The following is a 13774-nucleotide window of genomic DNA, read 5'->3' as shown; positions in this document are numbered from 1 at the left end:
TGCACTGAGTACTTACTACTCTGAAGATAATATTATCAGATCTTAAAGAATTTAACAATTACTAACATTTTCTGATTATAAGTATTATATCTTCTCTGTGTGAGTGATAACTTCTTGAAGAAGAAGATCACTGATCTTTATTCACAGTGTCTTATAGACTCTGTGAAAAAGTCTTCTTTCACAGATAATTCATTATCTGTTTTCTCAAAGATAATTATTCTCTGATTCTTTCAACATTGAAAGATCTTCAGTATCAACTGTGAAAAGATTTCACAGACTTCATTTCTGAATATATCAGTCTCACACTGACTGAATAAGTCAGAGTTAAAATGATTCAGTATTGTAATATCTGTGAAAGCTTGTTTCAATTCTGTAAATACCTGCACAGTGTCTTAAGTGAGAGTAAATAATCTCATTTTTCTGTCTTTCACACTTCTCTTTAACAGATCTGTAAGAGAAGCAGTAATCTGTGAATATGTATAGATGAATCATCTGTAGAAATTCATAAATTCTAGAAACATCTGCATCTCACAGTACATTCACAGTACTGATTAGTTCTCAATGACAGAGACTCAGCTTCTGTTTATTAAAATGTCATTCATCTCAATAATATAATCTAAGAAATCAATCTTCTGTATGTAGAATAAGCATTTTTCAGTGTTTATATAGAGTTAATACTGTCTTAAGTAACTCAACACTTCTTAAACATGAGTATCATGTTCTTTCTCTGATTTCAAGAAGATTAAAATGTTATTCAGATATACTATGCAGAAGACATTGACAAGGCTCTGCAGCATCTTATTTATATAGATCTGAAAGATGACTGAAGTGTTACAGAGATCAAAAGATAAAACAAGATATTCAAAATTATCATACTTAATATAAAAGACTGTTTTTTAAATATCATCTTTATTAACTCTGATTCTATAATAGATATTCTGTATATCAATCTTTGAGAATATCTTTGCTTCAGATAATCAATCAATCATCTCATTAATTAATAGTAATGAATAGTGATTCTTAACTGTTATCTTGTTAAGATCTCTGTAGTCTATGTATAGATATAGTCTATTATTCTTCTTAAGTACAAAGAGTATAGATGTCTCTGCTGAACTCTTTGATAAATATATTCAGTTCTTTGATTGCACTTCTTTAAGATATTTATACAGAATATTCAACTTCTTTACAGACAAGTTATAAAGAGATCTGTACAGTATCATTGCATTATCTTTAAGACAAATCTTATATTATATCTTAATGTCAGAAAACTTTGCTGCTTTTCTTTTCAAAAAGACATTCTTAAAATCTGTAAAGAGACATTGTATATATTCATCTTCAATGATAAATACTGCTGCTAATCTTGCAGTGAAAGTGATGACTTCTTCATCTATTCTCAAGTCTTAATCACCTGCTATACAGTATATCAACTTAATCTTTTTCTCAAGATTCTTTCAATAAAACTCTTCAGATTTCTCTATCACTGTCTCTTTATCAGTGAGACAGTACTGTTATATCTGAATAACTCAGTCAATAAGAGAATTGTTTTCTCTCAATTATGAAAGATCTAGAATAATGTTCTTATCTATGATATTAACTGTATGAAGAAGCAGACTGCTTTTCTTAAAGATTTCTTCAGAGTCTGTGATCACACACTTCACTTAAATTATGTTAAAACAGTGACATTTTATTTTATCAGTAAATTTTATATAGTCTGACAGATCTATCTTCTTTCAACTCTTTATCAAAGAAAAGAAATAGAATATGAAGTTAGTATCTATCTCAGAGTTGAGTAAGTATCTCACTGATATCTTCTCATTTGAGATATACATTGTAATTATAATATGAACTCAGAGATGTGAGAATTATCAATTCTTATCTTTCTCTTCTTTATCTTCTGTGAATACATTTGTTAGAAGAGAAGTTAACTTTGAGAAGATATCTTCTCAGTTTCTTCTCTTCTTCAGCTTTTTATAATCACTGATATAGTAATCATCAGCTCTGCAGTTAAAACAGAGATTTTTATTAAATCTTTTTTAATATTTCTTCACAGTGAGTGAAGAATCAGAATACTTGAAATTCTTCTTTACTTTCTTCACACTGAAGTTATTATAATACTATTTAGATTCTGTTATTAATTACTTAGAAGAGATCTTATTAATCTTTTTCTTAAAGAATTAATTATTCAAATAGATTTAGAAAGTCAGGTTGACAAGCTCAGTGCAATTGATTAATAAACTCTGATACTGTGATATTATTATCTGCATCTTATAAGTCAGCTTTGTAAGATAAAGCTGTATTTTTAATTGATTCAAATTATCAGTCAGTTTCTCTCAATATTCTTCAAATCTTGCATTGAAATCAGAAGAATTCTTATTATCTCATTGATGTAATAAGTTGAATCACTACACTGTTATGAAGCTACAGTTGTAGTGATCTTCAATTTAATTCAGTAGAAAGTTCTTAAATTCTTTTCAAGTTATAGTAATATTGATACACTCAAGCTCTCTCTTCTTGATAACTCAAGTAGTTATAGAGATGTCTTCAAGAAGATTGACAGTGTATATTACTTATATCTCATGAGTATTATACTGACTCAGATTAAGATAAAATTTCTGTTCAAGAGTATGAGTAAAGCTGTAAAATTCAGATAAGATGTTTTTCTTATATCTCAGTAAATCTCTGATCTTAATCTCTCTATCTTTATAATAGATATAGATGTGTAGAGACTGCAGTAGTGACAGAGTGATTGAAGAGCTCATATTAAAATATACAGTGAGTTCAGAAATCTCAGATTTCTGTCAGAGTAGAGATGTACACACTCTAGAAAATAATGTAGTATTTTTCTCAGAGAATAAGATCAAGTCAGTTTCAGTATAGATACATAAGATTATATCAGTCTATTAGAGCTTAACTAATTTAAATATATAATCAGATTAAATAATTTGAATTGTAATATATAGAACTGAAGCAGTGACTAGTCAGCAGTAATATATAGAGATAGTTATTTAAGAAGCTGTATAAGTGAGCTTGACTATCTTACTTAAATAGCAAGCTCATAGACTACAGAGTTATTGTAAGAATATCACAGATATAGTACTTAGTATACTAAGAAGATTGTATAAGATACACAGTAACTCTTATATATATTTCTATAGAAGTAAAACAAATTACTGACTTCTTTAATGAGAAGTCAGTATTTAGCTATTCTATATAGATAATGAGTGAATACTCTTCTCTTATTTCATAAGCAAGAATAGTCAGAGTGATATCTCAGCAGTGTCTTATTATCAAGAAAGAGTAATCTGCTAATCTTGTATAAAAGTGAGATTCTTATATTTATCAATTGAATCTTTCTATAATATATCTGAATAATGTTATAGAGTGATTGAAAACTGGTTCAGATGAAATGAAATCATTCACATGAAAGTGATGAGCTGTGTGAAACCGCAACAGAGCCTTGGCGCGGCCGGGAGCGTGACAACCTCGCACAATACAGTAATAATCAGTTGATAATTGACTTTCAACCTTTCAATTCACTCAATCAATCAAAGCATTAGCTGATTCATAATCAATTAAATGAACAGACAAATTCATATAGAATATAAAGAGATATTTTACAGAATTTTAAAATATATTAAGATAAAAATATTTAACAATTAATTTTAAATTGATTTTAAATTGATTCTGAATTGATTGTTAATTAATTATAATAATAAAAATAAATTCAATCTATATATTTAAGTAATTAACAATTGATTGAAAATCAATTGATAATTAATTCAGTGTAAATTATATAAATACTTACTTTATTATTAAATTCAAAAATAATTTCAGTATTAAATTGATTTTAAATTGATTCTGAATTGATTGTTAATTGATTATAATAATAAAAATAAATTCAATGTATATATTTAAGTAATTAACAATTGATTGAAAATCAATTGATAATCAATTTAGTGTAAATTATATAAATACTTACTTTATTATTAAATTCAAAAATAATTTCAGTATTAAATTGATTTTAAATTGATTTTGAATTGATTGTAGAATTGATGATAAATAATTGAGTGGTTTCAAATTACAAGAAAAGATGTATTGAGTGAGGTCAGGTAGTGGCACGGGCCACATTTGCGAGGTCAGCTTACATAACGAGGTCAAGTGGCGCACTTAGCGAGGTCAAGTTTGTTGGAGCTACTACACAAGCCCTAACCCACGTGACCCACACACATATATTTAGCTTTCACTAGCTACTAGTTAGATAACAACAACAACCAACCAATGTTCAACCTCTCTCACAAAGTTTTCTGCTTCCTGGAGTCTGAAAGCCAAAATCATGTAGAGTAATATACTAATTATATTAGAACTAGTGGACTTGGTGTGTGTCTATATAATGAGTATTATGTGGAATTAAGCTTTTACACTGAAAAAAATCCATTTGACTCAAAAATGTCACTACTCCGTACTGCTCCTTGTCTGCTCAGATTTTTTTTTTTTTTGCAGTTGATAACAATTTCTTTGGGATTAAATGGTGATTTCTCTCTCTAAACTTACTTTGTCGCCATAACTCCAAAAGCAAGATACCCAGCTATAAATATCCATCTATACCGCAGCAGGAAACTAGCGAGATATGGCCTTGAGCACAATACCCCTTCTTCTTGACAACCAGCCTGTTATTACAGCTGACTCTTTCGACGTCATCAGCCCAAATACCGGAGCGGTTGTTTACAAATGCAGCTCTACTTCTGTAGCCCATGCAGTGCGTGCTGTTGATTCCGCAAACGCTGCCTTCAAGAGCTGGGCCAAAGTGAAACCTTCTGCTCGCCGTGATATCTTCTTAAAAGTAATTGAGATTTACGAACGACGCAAAGAGGAACTTATAGGATATGCGCAAGAAGAGACAGGATCGAGTCGGATGTTTGCTGAATTCAATTGGGGCCTCGGTCATAACCTGCTGAAAGATGTAACTGGAAGGACGCTTTCGACAGCAGGCACAGTACCTATTATGAGGGATGAAGGCCAGAGTGGCATCGTGTATAAAGAACCTTATGGGGTTATTCTTAGCATTGCCCCGTGGTATTTATAGTTATTTTCTATTTATCTACTTGTGTGGATTTATTTTTTACACCTTGGTATATTAATCATTATGCAATTCTACAGGAACGCGATGTTCGTTTTGGGTCTGCGATCAATCGTTCTACCGCTGGCAGCTGGTAACACTGTCGTACTGAAGGCCTCCGAGCTCTCCCCGAAGTGTTTCTGGGCCCTTGGGGATATCTTTCGTGAAGCCCAACTACCTCCCGGTTGTCTTAATGTCCTCTATCACCGGCCAGCGAGTGCGGCGGAAATCACGACTGCATTGATCGCACATCCTGCTATTCGAAAGATCAACTTTACCGGCAGCACTCAGGTTGGAAGAATAATTGCCTCCACTGCGGGCAAATATATTAAGCCAGTGCTGCTCGAACTTGGCGGAAAGGCCAGTACAATCGTATTGGATGATGCGGACTTGAAAAAGGCCGCAACTGGTTGTGTGATGGGCTCCTTTTTACATGTATGGCTAGACCCCCTTTTCGTCCCTTGGTCACTCCCAACATTCAAAGATACCAAAGAATCACTCCTCACGGACAGGGTTGTACACGTTTAAAGTACAAGAAATTATTGACAAAATAATAAACTTAATAATCGATTATAGGGAGGCCAAATCTGCATGTCTACCGAGCGCATAATTGTCCAACGATCCGTCATCGACGAATTCCGCAACCACCTCCGCGAAACCATGGCTACAAGCAATTCCAACCCTCCTCCCGTCCTTGTAAGCGCCGCGCCCGTCATTAAAAACAGAAATCTCGTCTCAAACGCCGTATCCAAAGGCGGAAACATTTTAGTCGGCGATAATATCAGCACCGAGGAAACACCAAACAACACGCGAATGCATCCCATCATCCTCGAAGGTATAACCCCAGACATGGACATCTACCACACCGAATCCTTCGGCCCGACCGTATCGCTGTACGTCGTCGACACCGAACAGGAAGCCATCCAGCTCGCTAATGATACTGAGTACGGGCTCAGTGCAGCCGTATATACGGAGAATTTGGGCAGAGGTTTACGCGTTGCAAAGCAGCTGGAATCTGGGTACGTGTTCCCCTTCTTTCTGTTTCCTTTTATATCCTTTATCCTTAGCTACACTTTTGGTTTCTGGTCAGGGGGGCTCATTGCCACTTTTTCTTTGTCTCTCTCCGCTTGATAACAGGGCCGTGCATATCAACTCCATGACCGTCCATGACGAACCTGGTCTGCCACATGGAGGTGTGAAGTGTAGCGGTTTCGGCCGTTTCGGTGGCCCCGCAGCCTTGGATGAGTTCCTTACGACAAAATCTGTTACGTGGATGGATGTGTAGAGAGACGTGCACTGCCATCCCATATCATTTTACGTTTACCACACCGAAGGATATCCATGTATAGCTGTCAAATTTATGGCATATATGGGAGCGGGATCTCATCCAAAACATAATTTTTTTGGGGAGCATATTGCATATTGGTATTCAGATAAAGGGTTTTGGTCCACCCACACCCGTGGACTTTTGTAAGGATGATGTAAATAGAAGTGCTGGTAAAAAGAAAATCCATTGGCAACTGCAGCCTCGGGCCGCATGCTTCGTGGTGCATGCATGAGCATCAAGCCAGGCAAATACATATATATATATATATAGATATATATATAGAAGAATGGAAATAAACAACAATGGTCTAAAGTGAAAGACATTAACTCACAGGTCACTATTCAAACAGAGCTACCGCATTCGGGCGACCAAGCAGCCTCCCTTTCAGGTGCTGTCTGGAGGCGCTGCACAGAGCGGTAACATTAATAATAATTGGGCATTGGGATGGGCTGCCACATGGGTAGGGTAGGCAATCCCCGTTCTCCATTATTTACTGAAGCAGCGGGCGAATGTTTGAATCAAAATGAAAAAGCTTTGTCGATAAGCTCGGATTCATCAAGGAGTGGAGTAGGAATGTTTTTACCATTTAATCCGGACATAGGAATCCTATTCTTATGTTTGAACGGCCTGGAGGCTGTTGTTGGTCTGCCACAGAGTCGAACTACGCTGTAAAGGCAGAAGAGAATATTTTAAATATCCTGGCTAGAGGTTTTGTTTTTTTTTTTTTCTTTTTCTGCATTGGTCGTCGGCGAGTGACCCAGGGGCAACCGCCGACGCGCTCTGAGCGGTCCATATTATTATTTTGTTCATGCTCATTCCGCATCCACGTTAGCCTGAGAGTCATTTTATGCAGTGCTAGCGTTGCCTGTCTGGTATGTATTATGTATCAGCGTTACATACAATACAACCCCCCGGCACCAAGGATCAACCGTGGCAGCGCCAAGAATAAAATTTTCCATTGCAATTTGATTTGCCGTCATTCACACTTTTAATAATTTGCCGACAGGATTTTTGAATTTTTCTCGACCCGACCTAGGACTTGTGATTTGATACTAGCACGCCTTTCGTTGAAGCCATCTACATCTTTTCTGTCAAGGTGCAGCTTGAAAGCTTGGGATGGAAACACATGATGAAATCGCGCCATGAGCTCTCACTTCAAGCCCCCACGTCGTGGCCATCAGAAGCATCTAAATGCCCAGCCGTGGAGCAATTGTTCCCCCACAAGTCACCAGGAGTTGTATTTGAATACTCCGTACGACAGATTTATATTACAAGCTTCTCTTATTAGCTTTGGAACCCTGTCAGGCTGTGGCCTGTGATTGAGCGACTGGGGATATTGAGGCTCAAGGGATTCTGGTGTGGAGGCGGGCTTCTGCCAAAGACCGTCCTTCCTTGCTTTTTCTTTCCTATCCAGTCTCCACAACGATGAGAGCTGGAGAGGCGCTTGTGATAAACGATCCCGTGCGTCTTTCAAAGTCGGGTTAGTCGCAAACCCATTATTATTTTCTTCCCGGGAATTCCAAGGTTTTCACTCTCGCTTCCGGGCAGCTGTCGCCTTATTTCTCACATCGGCCGTTGACGGCAATCTTTTTTCGAAACAAGCCATCAGCAGTGGCACTCAAGGATGCCCCTTGACAGGAGGGAACAAAGACCCTGAGTCATGAAAATTCAATTTAACTAATTGAGATAGCTTCATAAGCGCCGAGTTATATCTGTTGCTTGGGACAGGGGGGCTGTCAGCGGAAGATTCAGACGGGAGGTCATGACTGAGACATTTCTTTTGCGTGAGAAAATCTAGAGCTAGCTAGCGGGGGATGTCGGTGATAACTACGGAGTACGAAGTACTTCGGAGGTTTTTGCAGCCGGCAATGATGTTCCTACAGCTGGGAATATCTCTCATCCATATTGTCTAGATCTAGAGTGAGGTAGCTTTACTACGTACAACTACCTAACCTTCAATGAATTTCGGCATGAATAATGTCCTGGCGAATATTACTTTTATATCGAAGCAGTTTTGAAATGCCTAGTGGATGAGAGAGACTCAAGCGTCCGCTGATTGGGCAAATACTCGAGCAACGGTTTATTTGGCTGAAATGAAACTCTCAAGATGGCTTCTGTTGGTGGCTTTTAACTGGACGAGCCACGAACAAATTTAAGTTACCGCCAGAGAAAGTCCGGTATGGTATCAATGGGCGAGCGCTCCAGAACGGTTTCCTGGACAGCCTTGGCATGCTATGGCATGGCAGCTAAGTTGGTGCGCCAATAGGGATAGATAACAGAAAGGTTACTTCTGCAGCTGTGATGTGCGAATTCACACAGATTTTTGTCTGGGCTGGTACCTGGAAGTGACACTTACTTCCGCCTAAATCCACCCAAAATCTGCCGAGCCGAGATGTCGTGCAATTTCGGTTATGAATGGGAACTAACTGCAATTGGGCTAGTGTCAGGCACCCCCGTTTCCCCACTACGCCTAGAGTAGCCTTAGCGCGCACCTGTCATGCGATGACATGACTAGGCAAGTACGATAACCCTGCTAGCGGTAAACTCGTGGCGTAACAATGGTATCGGCAATAATACACTGTTATCAACTGGGTTACGTTACGATGGCTGCTGCAGCCTCTTCTGCTGACCCTTTTCTTTCGCTCCTTCTCCTCCTCTTCTCCTCCTCTTCTCCTCCTCTTCTACTCCTTCTTCTCACTCCTTCACCTTCTTTTTTCCTTCCCACGCGGATTTCCTCTCGTTTTTTCTACATTCAGAGTCCTACTTCAGGCTCTAGTCACTCTTTTCACAGGAAAAAAAAAAAAAACGGATCTACTTCTGTTCCAAAATCGTTTAATTCTTACCCCACAATCCAGAAGTGTATCGTCGCGATATACCTTATTCAATAACTCTTCTCAAAACTTCTCAAACGCAATCGCGAATATGAAGTTCATCGGGGCCGTTGTCGCTGCTTTTGCGGCTCTCGCAGCTGCTGCCACTGACCCTGACTACTCACAACCCCCATTCGGCAACCCCATTGCTTCGCCAGGCTTGAACGAGATTGTACCAGTTGGAGAGCCATACACCATCAAATGGACACCTACCACTGACGGCGAAGTTTCGCTCATTCTCCTGCGCGGCCCCAGCACCAACGTTAAGCCAATCGGTGTCATCGCTGACACTATTCCCAACACTGGTTCTTATGAATGGACCCCCTCCACCGATCTCGAGGACGACGTCACGCACTACGGCATCCTGCTTGTCGTTGAGGGAGTCGGCTTTTACCAATACTCTACCCAATTCGGCATTAAGAACGACGGCAGTCCACAGCCCACCGACCAGCCCACCGACGAGCCATCTTATACTCCCACTCCTACTCCCACAGACGTTGCTACTGGATATCCTACCACCACTACTACTCGTACATTAGTTCCTATCTCCACTGGCACAACTACTATTTGCCCACCCACAAAGGCTCCTACTCCTATCCCATCAGGACCGGTTCCTTCCGGTTACCCAGGCGCCCCCAGCCCGACACCAAGCCAACCACCATTTGAGGAGGGTGCTGCCGGCCGCAACGGTGCCGCCATTGGTGGCATCGTTGTTGCCGCTGCTATTGCCATCTTTGCCTTCTAAATACTTTATTGTGTGAACCCTGCGTTTACCTAAGTTAACGCAGGCCGTTGGAGTAATGGGGGGGAGAAAAGGGGGGAGAAAGGGGGGGAGGGGAAACAATCATGAAAAGAAAATACAAAAACAAAAACAAAAACAGGTTTCTGAAGTCTATTTCTTATTTTGGAAGGAGATGGGATGGGACATGTTCTTTTCCTAATACCTATCTTCTCTTTTACAAGTCAATGGGATCATGAATATTGCAAACAGGCTTTGATATGAATAGCGAAAGCGGGAAGGATTATCTCTTTTTCAATTTCTCAGCGCTTCTATATGGCTTTTACCTTTGACATGTATCATGTACTGTAGTCACAGCAGACGCGACGGCCCCTCGCCAATCTTTCATTTTCAAAGCACGATCTTGACCCTGACTAACCTGATCGAAACCACTCCAAATTCAAGAACGATTTCAAAAACCGTTCCAATCTCCTTCTCATTCGAATGCATTCCTAATCCTGTTGCATTTCTTACGCTTGAGTATTTTCTTTTTTATCTTGTTTTCGGCTTTATTTCCAGACGTTATGATGGTCTCCTTTTTTTCTTTCCATTTCGGTGTGATAAGTATTGATTCCAACACTCCATACCCTGTTCAAATTTCCAATTTTATCTCTAATATTTTATTAAACAAGCGGCTAATATATCCCATTCATCCTCACCTACTCAGAAATACATACGCTCGTCTCAATAGGTAGATGTATATATATACGGAGTATATCTATATCCCTAATAGGGCTAAGATTTTAAGTCCCATGAATCCATCGAAGCTTATTTAATGTAAACAAATCTTCAGTTCCCTTTGTGTATCACGGCTATATCTCTTTCAATAAATAATACAGAAAGCATTATCAATCCCTCCCCAACGGCGATAATGAATTATTACCGAAGGTGCCCTTCCACAACAGAGAAAACCCCGTCCATCCCACCCCACCCTCCAGTCGTTGCCTCCCCTTGGGTACAGGAGTTCCACCCTGGAAAAAAGTGTGATTTGATGATTTTCAGCCTCATCACGCTTTGCCTCAACTCATCCCCGCCCAGTCAATGGCCGGCTCCACGACCCACGGACCACGAGGTCGTCGAAAATCTTCGTGAAAGAGCGACAATACTGACAAAGGAAAGACCAACCAACATACGCTGTACTCCGTATACGTTGGTATTTTCTTTTCTTTTCTTTTCTTTTTTTTTTTTTTTTCGCGAACCGCGGTGCAGTGTAGTGTGGTACAGTGTGGTACACCAACCGTTAGATACATCATCGGTGCTTGCGTATTGACATCAAACCCCGCTCTGGAAACCGAGCGCGGGAGCCAATGGGGGGAACAAAGATGAAGAGATAAAGAAAAGCAAAGAGAGAAAGAAATCATTAACGGAAGAAAAGGAACTGGTGAAATTTATCAATGGATATGGCCTCATCAAGGAGAAGAGCACAAATGTCTACAGACATCTGTACTGTACTGTACTGTACTGTACTGTACATACATTGGTTTAATTCAAAAAATGTTGAAAAAAGCGAGGGGAAAATAAAAAAAATACAAAAAAATGTAGAACACATGAGTGAGTTGGGGAAGTTACAAATAAGGTGGACTCAACAATTCAAGGGAACCTCAAGAGAGGGCCTGTGGAGGACAGGGGATTGATGAACGATTGGGTGGGTGAATTGGGTAGTTTATTCTACTGGACGGCGCTGCATCATTGCGTGTTATTTTTACTTTTTGGTGGCCCCTGGGGCTGCGCTGCAGGACAAGGGAAAAGGACTGGGAACAAGGCTACATACATAGATAGATGCGGGGGCTTTGGGTGATTTATTGCCTGCCAACCTTTCAAACTGCCTGATCCGTTGGAGGAGAACCGTATCTAGTTTCTGGTTGCGCTCGTGGCATCTTAGAAGGGGAAGGGAATGGGACGGGACATGTTTAAAATATCTTAATGCACACGAGCCTCTGTGTGCAAAGATGTTGCAGAGCTAAGCTCAAAACAGAAGGCTCTGCAAGATTGATTTTACAGCTTATTATTAATAATAATAGAAGGAATAGAACTGTAAAAACATATAGAGATTCATTTTTCAGTGTAAAAGCATCAGCTAACTAAGCAAGAAAAAAAATAAAAAACACTCTGTTCTATCTCACTGACTTATATATCATTCTTAAGAACAGTTTGAATAATCTGAAGAAGACTTGTAATAGTTCTGAATTTAATCTTCAGAACTGTATTCTTCTTACACAGAGTCTTATTTTTAATATAAAGAATTAAAATCTTAATATTATAATTATTAACTGACTTAACACTTACTATCTATTTTTTTAAGACTCTAAATTCTATATTCTCAGCTGTAGAGTACTTCTTGAATAAACTCTTCTTCTTAACTTTCTTTCTCTTTTTATTCTTCTATTTCTTTTCTTTCACTTTATCATTCTTCTTACTAATATTAACTATGTATAACTATTAGTTAATTGTATTAAAATTAATATATTTTATATTAAAAAGTGACTCACTTCTATAATAAGAGTAGTAACTTTCAGTGTTATTATAATAATAACTAATATAAGCTTCATAGCACTGATTCAGAGTACTGATATAAATAGTAAAAAAGTCTTCTTTTCTAATATAATAACTGCAGAAAACTGTAAAAACAGTATTATAAAATTATAGAAGAAGAGTTTTATAATTTATATTAATTTTTATATTAATCTGATAACTCTTCTGTAAAACTGACTTATAAGTATAGAATAATTTAATAAGAGTCTGTAGCTTCTTTAACAGCTTCTTAGACATTCTTTCAACTAAATAAGTTAATAGTTAACTTAATAATCTAGAACTGATAGATACAGCAGAGATAGATGCAGATATAGATATAGAACTAAGAATAAAATTAATAGTTAATAACTTAATAGACTGAATAAGATTGTTAAGAACTATACTAACTATTAGAATTATAATTTTCATTATTTTAAGAATCTTACTTATAATAAATATGTTTTAAGATATTATTTTCAGTTATAATAATAGTATTAATAATTTTTTAAACTTCTGATAAATTAATAGAAGTGTAATATAGCAGAATCAAAGCAGTGACTAGTCAGCAGTATTATGTAGAGATAGTTGTTTAAAAAGCTGTATAAGTGAGCTTAACTATCTTACTTAAATAGTGAGCTTGTAGACTACAGAGTTATTGTAAGAATATCACAGATATAACACTTAGTATACTAAGAAGATTGTATAAGATATACAGTAACTCTTGTATATATTTCAGTAGAAGAAAAACAAATCACTGACTTCTTTAATAAAGAGTCAGTATCTAGCTATTCTATATAGATAATAAGTAAATACTCTTCTCTTATTTCATAAGTAAGAATAGCTGAAGTGATATTTCAGTAGTATCTTATTATTAAGAAAGAGTAATCTGCTGATCTTATATAGAAGCAGAGTTCTTATATTTATTAATCAGATCTTTCTATGATATATCTGAATAATATTATAAAGTGATTGAAAACCAGTTCAGACAGTCTGTGAGATGAATGAAATTATTCATATAAAAGTAATAAGCTGTGTGAAACTGTAACAGAGTCTTGATATAACTGAGAGTGTGATAATACTCTTCTCTTTAAGAGTATAGTTTCTATACTCTCAAGATTATCAGATTAGAAATTATCTTTATTATATAGTAACAGTTATTAACTAATTAACAG

At 37.4% G+C, this 13774-nt stretch overlaps 2 protein-coding genes across 2 annotated transcripts; both read left to right on the top strand.

Moving 5' to 3' along the window:
• The first annotated feature begins 4456 nt into the window (after positions 1–4456).
• On the top strand, positions 4457–6762 carry BDCG_01691 (NAD-dependent aldehyde dehydrogenase). The gene is made up of 4 exons (XM_045417218.1): positions 4457–5073; positions 5158–5551; positions 5693–6135; positions 6254–6762. The coding sequence occupies exons 1-4, from the start codon at positions 4628–4630 to the stop codon at positions 6399–6401; spliced, it is 1431 nt and encodes a 476-aa protein (XP_045274097.1). The 5' UTR covers positions 4457–4627; the 3' UTR covers positions 6402–6762.
• Positions 6763–7189: 427 nt separating this feature from the next.
• BDCG_01690 (lysophospholipase) lies at positions 7190–11238 on the top strand. Its single transcript, XM_045417217.1, has 2 exons — positions 7190–7315; positions 7450–11238. The coding sequence occupies exon 2, from the start codon at positions 9366–9368 to the stop codon at positions 10056–10058; it is 693 nt and encodes a 230-aa protein (XP_045274096.1). The 5' UTR covers positions 7190–7315; positions 7450–9365; the 3' UTR covers positions 10059–11238.
• Positions 11239–13774: the final 2536 nt, after the last annotated feature.

Source organism: Blastomyces dermatitidis, assembly GCF_000003525.1.
Source record: "Blastomyces dermatitidis ER-3 genomic scaffold supercont1.2, whole genome shotgun sequence".
NCBI lineage: Eukaryota > Fungi > Ascomycota > Eurotiomycetes > Onygenales > Ajellomycetaceae > Blastomyces > Blastomyces dermatitidis.
This window is presented reverse-complemented; position numbering and strand designations above follow the sequence as displayed.